Source organism: Centroberyx gerrardi, chromosome 1 (assembly GCF_048128805.1).
Source record: "Centroberyx gerrardi isolate f3 chromosome 1, fCenGer3.hap1.cur.20231027, whole genome shotgun sequence".
Taxonomy (NCBI): Eukaryota; Metazoa; Chordata; class Actinopteri; order Beryciformes; family Berycidae; genus Centroberyx; species Centroberyx gerrardi.
The window spans coordinates 16,774,970-16,798,218 of NC_135997.1; the positions used below are offsets into that span (position 1 = coordinate 16,774,970).

At 41.6% G+C, this 23,249-nt stretch overlaps 1 protein-coding gene across 1 annotated transcript in view; it reads left to right on the forward strand.

Moving 5' to 3' along the window:
• adam10a (ADAM metallopeptidase domain 10a) overlaps positions 1-23,249 on the forward strand; it is a 52,449-nt gene that overhangs the window by 12,811 nt on the left and 16,389 nt on the right. Inside the window, exons 3-4 of the mRNA XM_071903661.2 lie at positions 15,335-15,453; positions 18,803-18,961. Of these exons, the coding sequence (XP_071759762.2) occupies positions 15,335-15,453; positions 18,803-18,961 (278 nt within the window). The remainder of the gene's footprint in view (positions 1-15,334; positions 15,454-18,802; positions 18,962-23,249) is intronic.

A 23,249-nucleotide genomic window follows, 5' to 3' on the forward strand; every position in this document is an offset into this window, starting at 1 on the left:
CCTACTAGCAGGGAAGGTCTTTCCCTCTATCCCCCTCTCTCTTGCTCTCATATCTACCTGCATTTGCCTTTCTCCCTTTGTCTTTATTTGCCCTGAAAATAGTTTATCCCAGCAGCCCTGTCATTTTCAGCAAGCTCCCTCTCCTTTCCCCTTCACCATCTATTGTGGGTTATCAAATCCCTGTCAAACTGATGCTTTTCTGTCCTTTTGTGCCCTTGTCACCGTCAGCCTCGTAGAAACAGCAGGTGCTGACTATGTTTGTGAGGTAATTACGAACAACTTTCAGCGTCTTATTTTATAAGCCGTCGGGTCTTTGTTGCATTTGTAAACAGTCCTCATAAGTCCCCAGTGTGACCTTTACAAAGAATGCCTTCCTGTGGTAATAATACATGGAGTGGTCTTGACATTAAGGGGTTTCCAAGGCCACATATGTTATTTATCTTAAGGCCCTGGGAAAGTGGGTTTTAATGGCCTTTATCTTCTCCTGAGGTGAAAGTTGAATATCTTTTTACCCATTCTCCAGATTTGAGAGACCAGAAAGGTGATTTATTGGATATAAACACTGTTTTTTGAAGAGGTAGCCGAAGTGTCCTTGGATCTAAATCAGGATGAGGAGGGTGTGGAACTCTTGACAAATCACAGATTTCAGTTTCCTGTTGCTTTAAGTTACTTCATCCAGCCATGGTATAATGAGGATCTTGTAGCAAGACACATTAATTGTTTTGTTCATTCATTCTTGCACAATGTCAGAATTTCCAGAATTTGTGTTTTCCATAATAGTAATATAATTGTTATTATCGGATTGTTGGTAGGTGTTTTCAGTTCCCCACCTTAGCCAACGAACCAGCACACCAACTTTAAAGCCATGACGTGGCTCATGTGGTGCTAGAGGCTGAATGACACTGTGGCTGTGAGTACAGACTTGCCAGCAACTTAAGTAACCAGGTTAACTGATTATGCCATGGAGATGAAGATATAAACTTGGTCAAATTTTTTAGTATGCCTCACAATTACATAATGTGGCTATTCTGTAATAACACATAAACACAAAACACAATGTAAGAACAGAAATGTAAATATCGTATAAATGTTCATCTATGGGTAAATTGCTAATTTATAGTGTTAAAGGTTTGCAAGTGCACATGGCCACTTCAGAGTTACTGTGGGAGTGAGATTACCCAGCAGCCAAGTTGCTCTGTGTTGCTGGCGGTCTGTAGACACAGAGAGAGGCTCAAGTTAGCCGGGCTTTGAGATGGATGGAAACCAGCCAGTGGCCATAAAGCTTTTATCTTACTCCTCAAATCCTTACTGACTTCAGTGGGTTTGCTTGTGACTTCCTCTCCACATGCGCATATGCACGGCCGCGCACATACTCACACGCACGCACACACACTCTCCCTCACACACACACACACACACGCACGCACACACACACACACACACACACACTCTCCCATCTGTGAAACCCAAGGCAGGGCTGTGTGGCACTATAGAGGTTTGTTGTAACAAGAGAAAAGCTTTCTTGTGTATTCCCACTCACATGAGTGTTTGTGGCTGGATCAGGTGACGACCGGACGAGGCAGGGCAGACGGTTCTCTCTATGGAGGGCCTTTTACAGAGAGAGATGCCAAAAACTAGTCAAGCAATGGCCAATACAATGGTGGTGTGAGTGACACAATGGAAGTTTCAGTTTAGTGTCTAGCTTTGCAGGAATCAGACTCATTTGTCAGACAGTCAAACTAACAAAGAAATGATGGATTACTTGGCAATGATAAGAGCACAGCAGTGTACAGTTTAGACCTAATAGCACAACAGTATTCATTTTAGAGCTAATAGCATTCTCCAGCTAGCTCTCAGTGCTAGCTTACAGCGGTTACAGTGGCAGGAGGCCCTTTCCTGGAGTCAATTTACTGTGTTATCCTAGGCCACTATTCATCCAGTGTTCATGTTTCTTTATATGTGTGAGGGTGAGTGTGTATTTCTGGCAATTCTCCTGTCCATCTATCCCAGGACAGGATTAACTTGATAAGCCAAAGTGATACCGCATGCCAGAGGTCAACCAACAGGAGTATGTGTAACTGCTGAGTGACAAAACAACAACAAATAACAAAAACAAAACTTGACAAAAAAGAGTCAGCAGCGTTGGCTGATTGAATAGAGCTGAGCGTTGGTCTCCATAAAGGACAAGTTCTCTGTTGTTTTCTTCTGGACAGGTCCTTCTAGGAGCAGTGAAGACAGGCATGTGTGTGATGAATTTGTGATGAGCCACTGTTTATTACAATAATGCACTGGTAGGTTTGAGTATTGAGAACCAGTGTCGAATTAGGTATTGGTTCCTGATTGTTCAGAACTGTAACACTCCTGGACAAATAGTTCTGCCGTATCTGCAGAATGAGATTGCAGATACAAGCAGCCAAAATGAGGTTTCATTTCTGGCCTCACTCTTTGTGATAGTGTGAGTCCAGCAATCTGGGAGGACCTTGGTGTTGAGCTGCTGCTCCTCTATATTGAGAGGAGCCAGTTGAGGTGGTTTGGTCACCCGATGAGGATGCCTCCCTGGGTGCCTCCCTTTGAAGGTGTACTGGTTACGACCGACTGGGAGGAGACCCTGGGCAGACCCAGGACGAGCTGGAAGGATTATATCTCCTAGCTGGCCTGGGAGCACCTGGGGATCCCCAGGAGGAGCTGGAAGAAGTTGCTGAGGAAAAGGAGATCTGGGCTGCTCTGCTTGCCCCGTTGCCACCGCATCTGACCCAGATAAGCAGTTAGAACATGGATGGATGAATAACTTCTCCGGCATTCCCTTTATAGCACAGCATAATGGTGCTTCCTAGCAAGCCCCTAGCAGTGATGGCGTGATCCACACTCTCCGTTTGTCTGTGCATTGAAAGTGTCCGCCAATTTTATTAAAGCAGACGGAAATACAGCTACATACAGTTTATGTTCCTTGCAATGGGGCAATACCAGCAATCTCATGAAACACGTGAAATTCCAGCGTTAATTTGAAGCAGTGCAGTGTTTTTCTGCTTGATGAGATTCCAGAGGGTGACTGACATTTCGACTAAGCGTCTTCTTAGTCGAAAGGTGCTCCAAATGATTGAATTCCACAGTACCTGGGCTGTAGGCCTAGAGATAATTAAAGGAAACAAGTAAGGCTTGGCTGGTCATTCACTCCATCAGTGTTAGCTGCATTGAGAGTGAAAATCCAAAGAGCTTCCCTACGTAGTAGTTTGCTTGTAATGTTGCCTCCTCTTGGGGGTGGCTTGACCTTTTCTATGCTTATGAATTTTAGGGAGGAGACAGAGCGAGCCATGGTTTGCTTCAACATAGTGTTGCGTCATAGCATAGTCAAGGTTTGTATTGTGTACGATGGTTTTGTATTCTGCAATTCTCACCTCTTTTTTTTTTTTTCGCGTGCACTCACCTTGCACGCTCAGTCTGACCCACATACACCAGGCCACAAGGGCATTTGAGCGTATATATATGTAACATGGATGGAACATCGATTAATGAATTAATTCATTTCTTGTACTTTGTTCCATTCAGAGGATGATGAAAGAATTTGAACAATGCGTGCAATAGCCACAACTGTAGAAACCAGCAGGTGGACCCGGTAGCCAAGTATGCAAAAAAATAAATAAATAAATAAATAAAACTGCATCAAATAATACACAACAATGAAAGCCTTGACTATGCTATGGTGCGACACTATGTTGAAGCAAACTATGGCTCGGTCTCCTCCTTAAAATTTGTGAGATTGGTCGTCAACTTGTCAATCAAAGCTCTGTTGTTAATGGAAATGACACACACACACACACAGTTATTGAGACAGTCGCTAGATATAGTGAAAATGCAGGTGCAAATTGTGAATTTTTGAAGGCAAGATGTTTTCAGTGAATTTATTGCACTTTTAAGGTAAGTTGCCAACAGGACAAACTGAATTTAAAGTCTCCAATATGGGTCTTTAATGATTTGAGGAACAAAATTATTTTACTGAACATTTTGACTAGTTTTTCACTATAACAGAAATTCTAAATGATATCCAATATTCTACTGTTTTTAATTGTGGAAACTTGGTAAAATTGCGATATGTGATTATATTTTATTAATTGTGCTGCTCTAGGATGCACCATAAATCCCCTCGCCCTGACCACTGTACCGTAGCTCTTATCTCTCCTAGGTAAGTTAGGACTTGTTCAGAGGAACTGACAGATTGGCAGGGATGATGTGTGTGTTCCTGAAGGTGCCTGTATGTGCACATCTTTGTCTTCTTCTGTTTGCTTTGAGGATTTGCGGGTTATGGACTGTCCTAGAGCCCATTTCAAAAGAAATCTACCTTCTTGTATTTTTAATTTAACCAGTTGATCTGTGAGAAGACAGGGGATGGAGAAAGGGAGACCTACAGAGAGAGAAAGAGAGAGAGAAACCTACTGATGGTCTAATTCTGAGCTTGAGCACTCCCCATTTCTTGAGGCTGGCCTGCTTACTGAGCAAGCTGTATGACTGTCAGAAGTCAGTGTGTTCAGCATTCAGGATAGGTCTGAATAATTTATCAGTCAGCTGCTGCCTTGAGTTGAGCAGCACTGCCTTGATCATAAACCTCTCCTCTTTCTCTCTGTTGCTAGCCCTGCTTATTTACCTGCATGTTTTTGTGTGGGACTGGCACCATCAAGCCATTTTCCAATTAGCGCAATATTCTCCTAGTTTTAATTCATTCTCTCGCCTTGCTCTGATTTGGTTGATTACGTTTTCATTTTGCCATAATGGTGCAGCCCTAATGTAGACATTTGAAAAAAACACTCTCTGTCTCATGAACAAAAACTCACAGGTTGGGTCCCTGTCAAAGTATCTGTGAGCAGAGCATGGAAGCTTACCTGCTTACTCATTTTAATATGATTCATGCAGAAACTAACACAGCGGAAGGCGCGTGGTCAGAGTGATGTAATTGCAGCTCAAGTAACTGGGCGTGTTGGCTGCATTTTGAGAGTGACACATGAGGTCGTGCGCCACCTGAAATCTAAAACGTGGATGGCATTACAGTTATGTAGATGTGCCTCCATCATTGGGTGAACGACGATGAACTGGAGCCACTGGATGAATCTTTGCTTTTGTTTTTTTCCCTGATTGAGGGTTAGGATAGCTGAATTTTCCTACAGCGTCACCAAATCAGTTTTTCAAATTATTTTCAGGTGAGCAGTCATGAAAGAGCAATGAGCATGAATGCCAAGGTACACGGAAAGCATGTCTGCATTCTTACGGAGCTCACACACATCAAGCCACTAAAAAGGCATGAACCAGGCATAAATCACTCAGGATAAGAGTCTGATAGATGCTCAGAAAACATAGGATACACTAAAAAAGATTAGTTTTCAGTGGCCATTTGATGACTAAATGGTCCTATAGAGAACCATTATTATTATTTGATATATAGCCACTACTGTTTGAGCCATTTGAATATATTACTTATTACCCTTCTCTGCTATTTGAAGAACTTAAAAAAAAGTTTGACTGTTTGTCAGGAAAAGTGCTAAATATTGTCAACTAGGCTACTTGTTACAAACTGGTTCCCATCTATTTTTAAAACTTTTAAAGCTATTGTATGACCCTTGCTGAAAAAGCCCACTCTGAACTCAAGCCCTTTGCTTCATTCATTTGGGCTAAACTGCCACATTAGCAAAAACTTGCTCAACATTTCTTATCATCTGTTACTCAGATGAACTCAGAAAAACCTAAAATTTGTCTTTCTTGCTAACACAGCTGAGACCGCTTAAACCACTTTTTTGAGTGGTTTAAGTACATAAAAGAGAATATCCCAATTATTCAGAAAGGAGTTACTCCTCTGGATGCATACACAAAACCATTCAAAGAGCAAAAAAACACTCCCTGAAGATCTCCTCTTGGACAAAACCAGAGAAAAAGATAAAAGTAAAGTTTCATCATCTAATATAATCATTGTGCCACAAAAATATGGGTAAAGATACGGGTAGTCAGAAAACATTGGCCAATTTTACAAGTGGAGCCATTGCTTGCCAACATACCTCCACCCTTTTTCCTGTGAAAACCCAAGAGTCAAACGAAACCACTTGGTTATCTACTGTTGGGATGCTTCACAGTTATGCCTTCTGTCCAATATATTGAACTGTTTCTAATCATATAGACTATGAAATTCATAGCACAACATCAGAAATTAATATGTGAACTGTCAGTGTTTATTAATAGTTGAAAATAGTGAATTAATACAATAACTCTCACATCACTCTCAGAATGCTGTGTTCAGAAAGGAGCAAAATTAAATTTGCATGTCTCTCTTTGTGCTGCGCTCCCGCCAATTCTGAAATTAAAAACAGCAAGGCCACTTAAGAACGCATGGGCCCGTTCTGTATTAAGAAATTAAAGACCAAATTCAATTACTGTCGAATGGCACATGAGCATAGACAACAAATGTACACCTACAATGTGATCAGTGAAATTAACTATTTAGAATGTCTATTGGCCAATTATGATGGGTGCATCCCTATTGTGTTAGGTTGCGTTTTGCCCTAACTGTTGATGGGTAAGAAGCCTATGAACAACATAGCATTACAAATCCAGGTAAGGTTAGGCCTGACCAATGATAACTCATATTACATCATATTTTAAGCATTTAGGTGACCCTCTTAAACAGAGCGACTTCCAATTAATGCAACAGACTAAACTTGAATCCTTATAGCTCCAAAATGATACACAATCAGTAGTAAGGAGTGCCTTGGCAGTATTCCTGTCACAACAGAAAAGTTGCATATTGTAGGGTTAAAGTAACAAGGGCAAATTTGTGTTATCTAAAATGCTTCTCAGTCAGTATTGCTTTTCTCTCAAAAACATTTTACTCAAATGCTTAGATTGTCTCTCACTCCAGCAGAGCAATGGCTGGCAGTCAATAATCAGAATGCTGTGCAGCTCCCTCATAATGCCGATTAGATTTCTAACTAAATGGCCTGCTTGTGGATTCAGCTGTGGCTGTGACCAGTGTGCCATGGTTGATGCATGGCAAGATCTAGCTTGTTATGAGGGGGAATAGATGAAGTCATGAGGTCATATTGATTGTTGCAGAGGCCATTAATAAGGCGGGGAGAGGCCAGGAACTGTAATGGGTGTGCCAGGATGAATAGCAAACAGAGGAAGTTATATTAAATCTATTCTCAGATCATCTCTGTGCTGCAATGCTGGCTTCAAAGAATAGGTCACACTGCGCTCTCTTTGTTCCACATTACGTGCAATGTTTCTCTCCTCCGCTCCTTTTGTTTTCTTTTTGCTCACTCATGCCCACATTGTCCTTTTCCTTTCACTGTTCTCCTTCTCTTGGCTTCATCTGCTATCTCACGCTCGCAAAGGTTTCTGTTCTTATCCTCCTCAAATTGTGCTGTCTCTCTCTTTCTCTCAATTTCTCTTTTCTTTCTTCTCTAGTTCATGTTCTCATCCCATCTCTGTACGTATGCCTTCAGTGTATTAGGCCTAAGTCTGTTTTCACTTCTTCAGCCCTTCTCGTCCTCTTAAACACACATGCCCATGCTAAGCATCCGTGGCTAAAGTAGATATTAATAGTGTGCTGAGTCCCTGAGTGGCTCAGGAGGAATTACCCCTCTCGTCCTGGCTCTTCCCCCATATTTCACATGGGCTGCTGTGACAGAACAGGTTAAAGGAGCGCACAGGCAGGGGCTAACTGATGGACTGGAGACGGCACTGGCCTTGACCAGTTGCTTTCAGTGAGTGCGTTCAAGTCACTGCACATGTTGGAGAGGACCAGACCATAAAACACATTTTACAGTTTAGCCATTCACATTCAGCCAGTATACCTCATCCATCCAGCCGTCAATAATATGATACATTATTGGTCAGAGCGCAGGGTCAGCGACAGAGCAGCACCCCTGCGGCTGGTTGGGATTCAAATGTTTTAGCCAACACTTAAGGAGAGGCCTGTCACTGCGTTGTTGAGATGTAGAGATACCAGAAAGAAACATGGCATGGGGCAGGAGGTAGGCCAAGGCCGGGCTAATCTGTCCAGAACAGCAGACACAACAGGCAGTTGAGTGACGTGTTGATGAGACATCGCTGAAGTTTGGAATCTCCACATATATATGTGGAGGGGATGACGATGAAAACAATGGAAGGAGTGGTGATGATTGCAGTAGTACTTACAAAGGCTCTTTCTTGCCTGGCTCACAGAAACTTTATGTGAAAATGGGGAGTTCTACTTCTGTTTCAGAGACAGTGGATGGCCAAAAAATATACTCAGTGGATGCTTTTTTTCGGTTTTAGGAAAGACAGAGACAGAAACAGAGTTTTGATAGCCTACACTAAAGGCAGTTGATTAAAAAAGGGAGCCAGATGTAGATTACTTCAAAGGAAATCATTCTAGACAACTGTCTTTCAAAGATTTAATCTGAAATTGTCCAATCATACTTGTAGTCAACATGAGAGACCTTGTTTTGGCCTGTTGTGGACTGAACAGCCATGGGAGGACAGGCGGATGTGGTACAATCAATAAATGGTTCATATTGAGTGAGTAATGTGAAGTGAACCTCATTTGAGTCATATCTGCGGAATGTTCCTCCAACCTGAGGTCAAGCCACGTGATGATCACACTGGAGATGCCTGGTAAAGAGCTTACCAATGAACTATTCATTCCATTCCCCTGGTTTTCTGGGAAGCTAGTAGGTCATATGCATCTCATGTGATGCCTTTTTTGTCTTTGACACCGTGCTTACAGTAACAAGAGGATTACAAAGAAAGCACAGCATGGGTGCACACATATTTTCATGTGCTTTTCCTCATGACATAATTCGTCCTCTAATTCACTGAGCAGAGCATTACACTCTTATGGGAGCCTGAGACACATTTGGAATACTCTCTTGTTTAAAGGCGGGGCCAGTAGAACTTCATTCCCGTATTTCAGAGTTTTATGTGACACCACCTGGCACGATGAGCGAGCGACTGGCATCGCATGACACTGTGCACCTTGAGCCAAAAAAGTAAATGACAAAGCATTATTACACACACGCTGAGGAAGCCATTGCCCGAAATGTCTGTGTCTTTCAGTGGACTGTTGCTTCAAAAATAATGATAAAAAGATAATTGAAGAGAACTGTGACTGCTCTCCCTACATATTTATTGTCTGAAAGCATTATTACGGTATTTTGAATCTTGATATATTACCTCTTCACTAGACGTTTCTGTTGGATATCTGCTCTAATTAACTAGCTCACGCATCTCTGCAGTGAAAATATGACTTTATTATTTGTGTCAATTACAGGCAACTGTATGCTGATCCAGAGACTCTGAAATATAAACATCATTACTTAAGGGTCCCACATTCAGTTTTCATGATTTTGTTGCCAAATATACCTTGGCTCAGGATAACGATAATGTTCTTCATCAGTTAAATTGAATGAATTTGAAGACTAAGTCCTCACAGGCAGAACAGTCACAATGCTGGACCCTGATTGGCCAACACTAGCTTCTTTAAGTCAAATGAGGTAAACCCACTTTCCAGTGGGTGTGTCAGTACAAATGCTGCAACCTTGCCTGAGGATTGCAGTAATTCTTAAATGAGAGGATCCAATCAAGACCATGTCGGGTTGTAATGTGTTTACTGCCCCTTTAATCACTACACACAATGAGTGCACAAACCAGAATGGGGACTAGGTACACCTAGTCTTGTTGTTTAGAGGGATTAGGTTCCTCGCTTTTGGTCTGAGTCTGCAGTTGATGTTTTGCATGGCAGCTGTATGGTTTGTGTTTGTTCAGGTTATCTGGCATGCACCTGCTCTGTGCCTGAATGATTAAAGATAATATTGTGTGTTGCCCCTCCCTCCACATCTACTAGACTGAGATGAGCTGAATTACTGCTGGGCCCAAAGGGATATGAGTTTTTCCAATCAATCCTTTTTCTGTCAAATTTCTATGTGTCTCAGCTTTCCAGTGTTTGTGGTCCTGTATAGCTCATTGGTTAGAGCATGGCATTAACACTGCTAGGGTTAAGGGTTCGATTCCCACTTGGGCCACCCAAGCTAGAAATATATGCAGTCATGTTACTGGATGGTGCTTTAGATCACCATCATAATTATCATAAGTGCAGGGACATCAGCGCCGTCTTGGTCCCCATGGACAACAACTACCACCAGAGGAGAGGAGGGACGAAGTGTCGGGACCACAAAGGACACTGATACTGCCCAGTGCCTGAAATGAAAAGATACGTAGATGGATTGATTGATAGATGCACCCATACATACAGCAGACAAACGGGTGCACACAGACACGCAAACTACACTCCCATCGGCAGGCATTAGGTAAACTGGAACACAGGACATAATCATGTCTCAACGATGCAAATGCACGTACTACAATTTCCGCGTCTGCCGTTGTTAATATAGGTTAAATTTTAACAATATTGCGAAGATGGTGAAACACAGTTTTAGTAATATCCTTCATATGCAACTTGAATGAGAGAGAAGGAAAGAGAAGAAAGAATTTTGATAGAAGGACTCTGGGAAATCACGCAATTATCAAAATTTAGCATTTAGTGTTCTCAAACAGATAGCTGTGCCCAGCTGGTCTAATAACCAACATCTGTTTTGTCGACACTGAGAAGAAGGATGTCCAGGGACATCCACTGTTTGACTTCAGATAGGCATGCCTCTAAGTTTAGGAATTGGGAGTGGTACAGAGACTGGGAGGAAAGAGCTGGTTAAGAGAGGAGGAAAAGCTCAGAGGTCAATATGGTTATGTTTTTGTAAGGTTGGGTGTGGACCCATAATGACTTATCCCATTTTTTTAACATGGTTCAATGGAGTTTAATTTAAAATTGTCGTAATAGCACAGTTTACACTATGATTCACTAGTGTAATCCGAATGAAATGGAAAAAAAAATGGATTAATTAATGTCTGGAGGAGGCCAGGCATGCACCTTGCTGCCTATTCAGATGAACATAACAAGATGGACAGGTAATTAAATCAGGGCATTTAAATGAATTTAAATGCCCTTTTACACACACACACACCACTACCAGACACTGTCACAAGGTGTGTGTGTTGCTGGGGCTCTAGAACGACATGTTTCAGTGTGTTGTATATGCAAGTCATTGGAGACAAATCTGTTCTTACCCCTGAGACCCTCTACCATACCTCCCTCTCTCACTCAGTCATTTTCTGTCTCTTTTTTTCTCTCACACACACACACACACATATACACACACACACACACGCACACACGCACGCACACATGCACACACACACACACACACACACACACACACAGATGGATAAGATCTGCAAAGCTGTGCTGGCCCACTTTGGTATTACAGGGATATCATTGCAAATTCCTTTGGCTCTCTGCCTTGTTCATAACTTGAATTTTTGTCCTGGGCCACACATACACACACACACACACACACACACACACACACCATTACCTAACCCTCTCATACCTACCTACCTTTTAGGTACTTGCGTGACTGTGACGATAGCTGTGCTGTTTGTAGGGTTTTCTCATACATAGTAATGAGCTGTTGGCTCAGAAAATTAGACTGCATTCACTGACTTTTTTTTTTTTTAAAGGGAACTGCCACCCATTTTAAGAATTCACTTTATTTCTGGGCCCCAGGATGGTTCAGTCAATATTTGTGAACTTGTACCACTCTTAAAGCTAGACATCAGAGAGGGAACCCCTTGAATTTTTGATGTCACTGGGATGTACAGTAAAATCAGGGGCTGCTCCATAGACAATGAATGGGGCAGTGACTTTGTAGAGCCATAAATTGCTGAGTTGAGTTGTCACACCAGAATTCTAGTACTGATAACAGGAATGTACCAGAACTTAAACCTCATTTGGGTGCAAGAACTCAAACACAAATCTTATGGCTCCACAAATTCAGTGCCTCGTTTATTGTCTGTGGATCAGTGCCAGATTTTACATCCCAGTGACATCACAAATTCAAAGGGCTAGTTCTCCAGTTTCTAGCTTTAGGAAAGAGTGGTGCACATTTACAAGTATTGATTGAACTGTTCTGGGGCCCAGGAATAACATGTGAATTCTTCAAATGGGTGGTATTCCCCTTTAAACCTACAAGCTATACCCTCTGTACATTCGGGTATCTTTGCGATAGCTGGCTTCACAAAATGTACCAATGGCAATCCCAGCTAACTGGTCTCATAAAAGGTGGTTATCAACTCGCTCTGTCAACTCACTATTTTCTAATCCAGCTATGAGCATGTTCACATAAAAAAGGGACGGTGTTGATAACAAATAGCCAATCACATGCAACATAGACAGCATGTTGTTACAGCAGCAAAAGTAATAGGATTCAGCAGGGAAAGAAAATGGAATATAAACACACAACTACAATATAAAAAAAAAAAGCTAGGAAAAATAAAATGATAAAAGTAATAAACTAGACTATAAATAATTGTGGGGTTATGTAAACATCTGCTGCCGACAATTCCAACACATTAAGCAGACTATTATAATGAATAAATATGAGCAATACAAAATCATAACAGCTAAAAGTAATGCTGCTGCCAAGGCTGGAGAGGATTGCTGGAGGAAAACTGCAGATAGTGTAAATGCGTAAGTAAACAGTCTCATCACTGCCCCGTCATTAAGGCACAGTGGGTATACTTTTCAGTGATACAATGTTGTGTTGTCACATTGAGGCTGTGAGAAGATTTTCTCTTCACAAAGTCCGCCTCAAGTTCCCTAGGGGTGTACTGATGGAAATATGGGTGCAGGCTACCGGTTAGGTGTGCAGCCTAAATTATCACGGTGATGTACCCCTCTTACAAGTGAGCCACCGTAAAAGCTGAGGGTTAAGCCCAAAGTTGGCTTGCAGACCCACTAATCTTGCTTCATGGGACAGGCCCGTGGAGGTTTGCATGATGAGATTCCACAATAGGCATGATTAAAGCTGACTCAGACTCAAAGGGGTGGTTCGTCTCAGGGAAAAGAACATTTGCTGCTATTTTTTGGATGATTTGAAAAATGTTTTTTTTTTGGTGTGCTGTACACTTTTGTACCTTTTTTCAACTTTTTCCAATCAATTCATTGGAAATTGGCCAGTTTGCACCAACCATTCACATCTGTTTGAATGTGTACATTCAGCTGCTTGAAAGAAGAGTCATTCTGTTCTTCAACTATAACTATTTTTCCAGTGATTGGACAAATCTTGGAAACCACTCATGTTTTAATCTCATGAAGAAAAATGCTATTGACATTTAAACCAAGGAAACCTTGTTTTTGTGCTGATGGATGATGGATGTGTCTGAATGACTGGCCACCTGTTTAAAACCAAATCAAATAAGCATGCGAATAAGGATGAGAATAAGGTGCCACGCCGCTGTTGTGGGGATTTAGTCACTTTGTTGACAATGTGAATAGCTGGAAGCCAAATCTTATTCAGTCTAATTCAATCTTTTACAGTGATTGCTATTCATTATCAGTCTCAACATCAAATGAAACCATACTTTTTGAGAAAGCAGTATGTTTTAGGTCTCTTTCCAAAGCTTCACCAAGATTGTAGAACCTACCTGTCCGTTGCACTGTTTTCAACTCATTTATTCAAGACTGTTTTGGCCGAACACACATACCTTTTCTACAATGCCCCGCTACCCATTCACACAAACATATTCCCAACTGGTAGCTGCTCAACACAACCATAATATTCTAATGTTGGAGCAATGCCAATGAAGCAGTTGGTGGTTAAGTGCATCGCTCAAGGGTATAATGATGGTATTTTTAAAGGAAGGAGAAGGCATTACTCATTCAATTCACCCACCTAGTTTCTCTCCAGCTGGTACCAGGATTTGAACTAGCAGCCTTCCAGTCACAAGCTGGAGTCGCTAACCTTTAAGCTACCGCTGCCCTCCACTCTGCAGCACTGTCCGTAATTACAAGCATCTGCCTTTGCTAGTTCACTTCAGAGAGGCTTGTTATGTGCTGTAGCCACCAGACCATATCTGTGACTGAAAAGGGGCACACCCATCGAGACAATCTGTTCTCTCCCTCTGTGTACGACCTCTTACTCCCTCTTCTCATCACCTTGTCCATCTCATTTGCTTTCTTATATGCTCATCTGTTTTCACCCATCCAACCCTGGACAGTTCCTCTCACGCTGTACTCTGTGCATGTTCACTTTGTCTCTGATTGCCAGGCAGTGAGGGATTCTGGTAAAAGCTCGCCTCGCACACAGCTGTCTTTCTGCCGTCAAAGCTCTAAAAATACTGTGCCACATTTAGAAATGAAAGTCTGAAAATCGGCCTAATTTTCCAACCAGCCGGGTGATCTCCGTCTGCTGTCTGTTGGGGTGTGTGTGTGTGTGTGTGTGTGAGAGAGAGGTGTGTGAGCAGATGCTGTAGCTTATGTATTGATCATATAAGTTGGTAGGTACAGAACCATGGGTAGATATTCTTGAATCTATGCTGCATTTCAGTTTGCTTTGTATTTCTTTCTCAAACCACAATGGATTCAAAACATTTTATGGCAGTGTTGAAGCTATGATTGGATGTGACCCAAGAAATCTGAGAATATTAGCTGTTGAAGTCAAAGTCCTGCTTTGCCCACTTATATGTACAATGGACCTACAGTATGTACCATGGATGGTCATCTTAGTGAGACTCTGAACGCTGTTGGCCTGACTGCATATTACCTGTGTAGCAGTGTGTATTGTGCTGTCCTGAAAATATTGTTTCATCCAGTCTTTGAAGCCAAATGCAACTTTGCACTTGGTGGCTAATGCTTATCTGGCTGGCAAACAGAAAGAGCATGTGAGCAGTTTAATTTGCATTCTATTTTGTTATTGCTCCACTTAATAAAATTATTTCATGATGTTTTTTGTGGAAGCAACTGAAAAAATGCCAAATTAAAAATGTATCATTATTAGGGCCTCCTACTGTTAATCTGATATTGTAAATGTTGAAACATGTATTGTGTATCAAACTGAACCATGAGCTCAGTGTTGCACCAAGAACCTGTCAATTCATTAAAAAATTCCTCCACACACACCTCCCCCTGTGAGAAAAGAATTAAGGTTGTTTCCCTGGCTTTTTCTTCCTGTTGCTGAAGGCCTCTGAAATGAAGAAAATCTCATCTGCTTGTGTTTGGAGACATTAGTTGTAAGGCTTTTTTGCTTGCTCTCATCTTTTGTTCTCTTTGTTCTCTTTTTTTCTTTTTTCTCTTTGTTGCTTTCTCATCTTTTTTTCCATATCTGCTGCATTGCTATTTACACAAGTATGAGGCAAAATGTTAGAGGTACTACATGGAATCTGAGGGCTTTACTAAGACATTTTTTTATGTTCTTCTCTTTAGGCATTTCAACTTGCGGATGAAGAGGGATACGACCCTGTTTTCCCCAGATCTCATCATAGAGGTATCAGGAGAGAAGACACCCGTTGATACCTCCCACATTTACACTGGAGAAATCTTTGGTAAGTCCAGCAGTTATTTTCAGAGCCGCAGAGGTGCAATGATCATTCTTACCAGAAAATGTCTCAAATCCAATTTTGGTAGTTTTCATTTTTCATTTGAATTGAAAGTCTGCATCATCCCTTATGAACCCGAGCGAGTTTCATGACCCTAGCAACCAAGGAGCAAGGTTTTCATCTAACAGCATTGCTATTTTTGTATGATCAAAGTGTGGGTGTGTACGCACAAGTGCATTATAGAATTGTGTGAGTATTTTTCATTTGTGGGTGTGTACACAATGCGGATACCTTTTATCCAGTTCCTCCTCCCACTGCTTATCCCTTCCCTTCCTGGACCTCTTCCTCCTCCCTGTCTCCAGCAGAGCTCAAACGAACAAGAGATTAAACAAGGCTGTTTGTCCTGTCATGTGATCTGTGTGTGTGTGTGTGTGTGTGTGTGTGTGTGTATGTGTGTGAATGAGAAAGCGTGAAACTGAGATGCCAGTGGGCTCTACTTCCCCTGCTTTTTCTTGGACATTGTGATCTCTGATGAAAAGACGCTGACGCTGTCCAAATGGTCCTAGTAGTAGCTACTGATCAGACTTTTTAGCATTCTGAATATTTTAGTATAATCAAAATGGTTAATAGGCAAATTTTCTCACAAGACACTAAATAGTTTGCTTTTATTCAATCCCTTGTAGCTATGTTTTGCATGTTATATCAATGCAGATTAATATCTTTATTGTCATCATTACTGACATCAAATCTGCCTTTTGCTCCTTTACTTGTGTAAGTGCTTAAACAGTTTGACTAAAGGACTGTTATGTTGTATTTTAGCTCTCAGATGTGATGTGTGATTTAGCATGTCGGTCTCTGGTGTGACAATGAACGAAGAGGCAGATCAAGTGGCCAGGAAATCCCTGCTAAATGTGGCTGCAGAGCGATAGCAGTCTGAGTTATATTGAGTAGTACTGTATTGTCATTACTGTCTATTTTTAAGTAAGTGCGGTTGCACATTTCTTGGATGTGCAAACTTTGCCATCAGGCTCTGTTAACACGACTGACTTTGACAGATGCAAACATTTCTAAAAAAATAGCTGCAAACAGAGATGCCGGGGTTTCGAGCCCATGTGAATAAGTGAAATATTGGTTACAGAGACGTAAACAGATGCAGTTATGCACCAAAACAATCATGAACAATCATAAATATAAAGACATCAATGCAACCAAGTCAGGCTGGTCTGTACGGACACACAGTACACTGGGTACTGGTTGTGGGGTTGGAGTGCAGAGAAAGGCTGAGCATGATCTCTCTGACCTTTATAACAGTGGTGTTTGGGACAGCAAGCTGCACCTGAGTTTGACAAGGAGATGCGCTTGGTTCATATAATGGGGTGTGCCAGTGCCAATGGAGTGTATCGCTTTCTATCTCTATCTCTCTCTAAAGGCCCTAGGTCAGTGGCTTCCAGCTCCAGTCCTCTGGACCCCAAAAACTGCTGGACAGATCCGTCAGAAAACGGACTGAATTCTTGACATATTGCAAACCTAGCTTGTGCCAAGTCCCACAGTGGAGAGTGAGATGAAAAAGAACAAATGAAAATCCCTATCACCCACAACACCCACCACAACATCCATCAGTTTGCGCTGCTGAGTCCCTCCGTGTAAATTGCTTAGCCTCCTCCACAGAACCAAACTTCTTTTCTTTTTTTCTCTCTTTTTTTTTTTTAAGATTATTTTTTGGCATTTTTGTCTTTATTAGGTTTTTTTTTATAGTGAAGAGAGACAGGAAAGCGTAGGGAGAGAGAAAGGGATGACATGCAACAAAGATCCCAGTCCGGATTCGAGCCAGGATGTCACGGTAACATGGTATGTTACCGTGACATCCTTTTTTTTTCAGTGGATGCAGTGGGCTTGGTCTGTCACTGGGCTGCCCTGCTGGAAAGCATCCTCTCCAGAACTTCATTGAGCATATCAGCAAAATCCCTTCCACGTCCTCTGCGATCCCAGAGTTTTGAATATTGTTCCTTCTGGATTTGTTTTGGAGGTCTCATTCAGAAGAGCACTCCCTACTCGTCTTCTCCAAACTGGTCAGGGACTTGTGTGCCCCGGGCCGGAACATGAAACCTCCTTGGAGGTGAACAGTGTTAGCTTCCTTAGCTAGGCTAGCTGTCTTACCATGAGTTGTTGTTTTTTCTTTCCCCTGAGTCGGAAGCTTCATATTTAATTATAGACTCAAAGCCAGTTGTGTTATCTCTCAATCCTCTATGCCACTTGTTTATTACTTACTTGCTTATTACTTATTACCTACGCATTGCCACTTCTTTTTATTACTTTTGCTGCTGCAGCAACCCAATTTCCCCACAGGGATCATTAAAGTTTCATCTCACCTTTATGCAATGTCTCTCAAAACCCTTTATTTCTGGCATGATGTTTTCTAGAAGATATATTTGTGGAAGAAACTGTTGTTGATCTTCCTAGTTGTTTTCACCACTGGTGTCAGTGATACTATTTCAAACTTCTACTTCAGTCTCTCAGTGTTTCCTAACTAAACCAGCTCAGACAGAAAATGATGAAAGCATGTTGCTCTGTGGGACAAATGTTTGCAAAGGTCTGCATTCTGCTGTTTTCATTATCTCCAGTGTAGGAAACAGTAATCACCCAGCAGAATGCACTGGGCTTTCTGCCTGTGGAAAGACAACCAAACTTGAGATATGCTGGCTGTGTTTCTCTGGCTGAGCTCAGTTCAAGTGGCCCCTCAGGAAAAGATACAGTATGTAGACAAAAGATGAAGTTTTGCCCAGCTGTTTCTCAGTATAGGAGATAGCAGCGGTTATGTTGTTTTCTCTACTGAAAGGAGAATATCTTTTTGTTATTCAACACTTCATTCAGTTATCCCCATTCTTTGAGTTGTCCATTATCATACTTTAGATTTTCTCAGAATTGCCTGTTGTGACAACAGGTTAGTTGTTTTTTCACTACGTATTACTGCAGTTGCTATCTCTGTTAAAACACCTGGATAATAAAGCATACCTTTTTAATGTGCTAGGCATTTTCTTCCTGTTTGTGGTTAGCTAAGAATATGTGGTAGTGAATCCCTTCTGTAACTTAAAGCTATGCCTCTCTTTATTGTTTCCTTAATTTCTTCAGAAGAAGTTGTGTAACTTACATGATCAAATATGGTTACCATTCTTTGAAATGCCTGTCTGTCAGGTCAAATTCTGGTGTTTGGGTTTTGCTTGAATATTTAGACCAGGAGCGTTTCATTGTGCATATTACAGTACAGGAGTATACTACTTTGAGGCCTATGATAGGAGTGTTGAATCTTCTCTAATCTGTCCCTCTCTCCTCCTCTTCCTCCTCCTTTGTGTTTCAGGTGAACGGGGCACCCTGACCCATGGCTCTGTGGTTGACGGGCGCTTCGAGGGCTTCATCCAAACCCACCAAGGAACATACTATGTCGAACCCTCTGAGAGGTACCTGAAAGACAACGATGTGCCCTTCCACTCCGTCATCTATCATGAGGATGACATTAGTAAGTATCTGCCGCCAAACTTACTTTAACAAAAACATTCCAAATATAAGAGTTAAGAGTTTTTTGGTTTTGGGCTGGTTTTTTTTGCAACTGTGTTCACAGTCGATAGCTTGTTATTTCCCCAAATATGTCCATGGTCATTTTTGATCTGTATTTCATGTAATACATTTTGGTTTTAACTGCTGTAAATAGCAGTACCAAAACTCTGACACGTGTACTTCCACACACTCAACCCCACACACCCTTATTATGTACATACACGCTCTCTAGTGACAGAAGAGTGATGCTATGCGGAGTCATGCATATGATGATGCAAGGGCAGAGGGTTGGACAGAGTGATGGATGGATATGAAGATGGATGAACAGACAAATCAGTGGGAAAGGTGTTGAATGGATTGGCATGTGTTGTGAACAAAGGGATAGATGGTTAAGCAGTACATAGGGAAGCCTCACAAGCTTGGAGTGAGCGTTATCTTTGACAGACTGGTACCAGCAGGATTTTGGCTCTGGGCCACGGACAAGGTGGTCAATATTTACACTGGAGGCAGGATTGCAGCGAGACCCTGCATAGGCATGGCCCACAGCCATAGGTAAGGTGGCCAACTGAGAGGTGCACAGTCGGGAGACAGCAAGCTTCCCAACCTTTTCCTCAAGACCAGACAAGTCTGGAAATCTTTGGAGCTAATTGCTCATTACAGACAGGTAAGGTGTGGTTGTGGGCTAAGATGTTGTGACTGTAGACTCATAGCTCCATTCCAAAGAACTGCATTTAGCTGGCAGACAGGCAGTAAGTCTGATAGGAGCCCCACCCTTGCTCTGGTGTGGCTGATCACTGCCAGGCACTCCTGGCTGCTGCTCTGTAAACATTCACACATTCACACATGCCGAGGAGGCTAAAAGTCAGGGTTTTTCCTGCTCTGTAAAATCTTGGGCCGCTGAAGGAAAATGTAGAAAATTGAATTTAAATAAAAGTCTATTTGAGAGGGGCCCAAGAGTGGATTGGGATACGATTAAATCTTCCACCCATAGAGGGCGAATGTCATCCTATTAGTTGTGACAGGAGAGGAAGCTGGTGGGAGCAGCAGGTGGCCGGCCAAGAAGCATACAATTTATGACTTCTTTCAACCTTTGAAGAAATTAATGGTGAATGATGGTGAAAAGCCAAGGTAATGTTGGAAGTGTGCAGTTAACATGTAACATTAGGGGCAGGGATCTTTCTCGCTGGTAGACCTTCCTGTGAAGTCAGACCGGCCGCACTGGAACACTCTTGAAATTCCTGCTTCTATCCCTTTTTTCACTTATCCCATGAAGTCAGTTCATCTTCCTTTTATCCCTCGACTCCCTTTAACACCTCTATATTTAGAGTTGTTTAGTGTTCACCCCGCTAGTTTAGTTCATTTGGGAAGGTGAGAACCTCTCAATCTGACTTGGGAGTGCATAAAAAAAAAAAAAACTTAGATCAGGTAAGATGAAACATTAATGATCCCTGAGTGGAAATTAGGCCATTACAGCAGCAAATAAAAATAGGATACAGGAAAGAAAAATAAAATATAGGAACACAGCAGACTGTTATATAAATATACATCATCAACACTTTCAGCACAAGAACATGCACCCAGGACGTCGCAGCTAGATGCATGCGCCCTAGACCCCTAGGTCACCAGGACGCCCCACATTTGACTTTTTAAGATTTATCTCATATCTGTCTTCCATTGGTGACGTCTCTTGAACAAACCTTGACATTCAGGCTTAATCACAGAAGTCTCCACCTGGCTTTTGATGCTAAGTGGGAGGAATGGTGGACAAAATTGAAAAGGCCTCGTTTCTGACTTTTGGCTTTTCTTGCAACTTTTTTCCTTTTTTCCCATTTGCAAAGGCCTTTCGATTTGCACTTGAATAAGAGGGCATTCACTGTAGGGACAATGAGGGCCTTCTCTGTCAAAATTGGAAACACATTGTCGGAGGTTGAATGCATTGTTTCAGTGCGTGTCCAGTCAGTTCAGTGACCGGCACAGGACTATTCTCTTTGCTGAATGACCAGTGTGCTACATAGGGGCCGCTGCTGAATCTCTTGCACCGCTGTTATGAGATCGTGGGTTTTGCAAACATAGGCTACTCAGAGTTAGATGACGCATTAGTTAAAAGCAGAAACCTGCATTATTACCACACCACATTCATTTATAGGCCCAGTTAAACAATTGCCCTAGACTTGCCCACTGCCCTAGAATCATATATGAATTGAATTAATATGAATTTTTCATATTGGGATTGGCATCATATTTTCATACTGGGTTTGCGCTGCCCATGTTTAATTTACTTTCACTATGAAGATCAACTCCTGTTGACAAAAAATAGTTTTCTCTCATTTAAAAGAATTTTTTTGGCATCTTTTGCCTTTATTAGGCAAATGAATTCAAGTGGAAAGAGACAGGAAAGATTAGGGTAGAGAGGGCCCAGGTCTGACCCAAATCCAGGACATTGCAGTCACATGGCACACACCCCAGACCATTGAGCCACCAATACACCCTAAAATCAATTTTTGTAGTCATGCCTTAGTACACTAGTGTGTGTTTTTTTTTTTGTATGTGTGTGCATGTGTGTGTGTGTGAAATTCTACGTAACACATACGCAACACAAACATTGACACTGACCCCCACCTCTGAGCCTCATGACTAGAGGTGTTTTGTACACATGAAATGACTCGTATATACTACATATGTAGAGCTGAATGCAAAGTTAGTTGGACATAGGCCACAGCTTGGCTGCTGTTTCAGGAAGGCTGTGCTGGCCCAGCATCATTTATGCCCACGACTTTGATGGAAAAGGTCTATACTATAGAATAAACTGTCAGAGAAACTGCTCCCCCGGCACTTCTCTGCTGTTGAGGAGTGTGAGTTGAGACAGCATTTCTTGGAAAATTACAGGGCAATTGACCTTGTCTTCTGTATGTATTTGTAGGAGGGAGTCCAAAGATGCAATGGCTATTCATTGGATTGAAATTCCAGTAATTTGTAAAAAATTATATCAGTGAAGGCTGACAGGGGTTTTATGACATAAAACTGTGGTGATTGATCAAAATTGGAATCCCTTGCAATATCTGCTGGGATCAGATAATTTTGGTCAAAATGCAAGCCCTGCTAAATATTTGCAAGGAACAATTAATATAATATAATATAATAAAATATATAGCGGGGGCAAATGATTTGATAGTATGAGAGTATAAGCTTGATTCATCATTTTGGAAAAGTGCTGGCCTACATCTCAGATAGAACATTTCAGTCAGATCCTGCAACTGCAGGTAAAATGGTGCCTGACACATATTGCCATTTGAAAAAAAATTGCCAATTTTGGCTTTATGGTGTGTGTGCAACCAAAAGTGGTGTGACACACCTTTTAAGCCCTTCGCAAAAAATTACATGAAGTTTGGTTGCTCGAACATTTAGGCATTAAGGAATAGTGCATCCCTTCCTGTTTGCATGTCTACGGTGTCATTTTTTTGTGTGTGTCACAGGGAAATGGTTACAAGTATCGCAATACTGTCATGCAAAGATAATGTAGGCAGTTGAAATATGCTGTGGTGGAGATTGACGAAACAGTGAATAAACCGTCATCAAAGTACAGTACGTTACACAAAAAATGAAGTCTCCATGGTTACGTTATCAGCAAGTCTCTCTTCCACCTTAACTGAAAACACCGTTAGACAGACTCGACTGCTTCCTGTTTGGCTGCCTCACATTCAGATCAATATCTCTTTATCTGTGAGAGGCTTATTTGTTTAAGGCAAAACGTGTAATGTCAAGGTCCTGGTAAGCTACGGATAGCTGTGTAAAATCCAGACGTGTCTTTGAATTAGTAAAAAAAAAGTTTTGTTTAGCAGGTGCTCCCATTCCGCACATGTGTAGTATGGTAATATTGTAATTTTAGACAGTTATACTTATTCCCTCTTGCTTATCTTTGTTATTAGTTCAGTGAAGGTTCGAGCCAAACATATTCAACTTATAGGCCAGAACTTTATTTTCAAATTAAATTGCGAAATGAAATATGTACATAGATTTATATTTAGTATATAAAATAACTTTTTACATGAAATGAAAAGATGCAGATGTGGTTTTTGTACTGTATTTTCATTATTTTATACATAGCTCTCTCATCCACCACTGAAAGTGATGCACGGGTTAGAGGTCATGCAGCAGCAATACATTGGCAATAGTGGTAGCATACATCCAGACTGAAGTCTTTGGTTGACACAATGATAACACTTCTACAGACAGGATCCTCTCTATGTTGG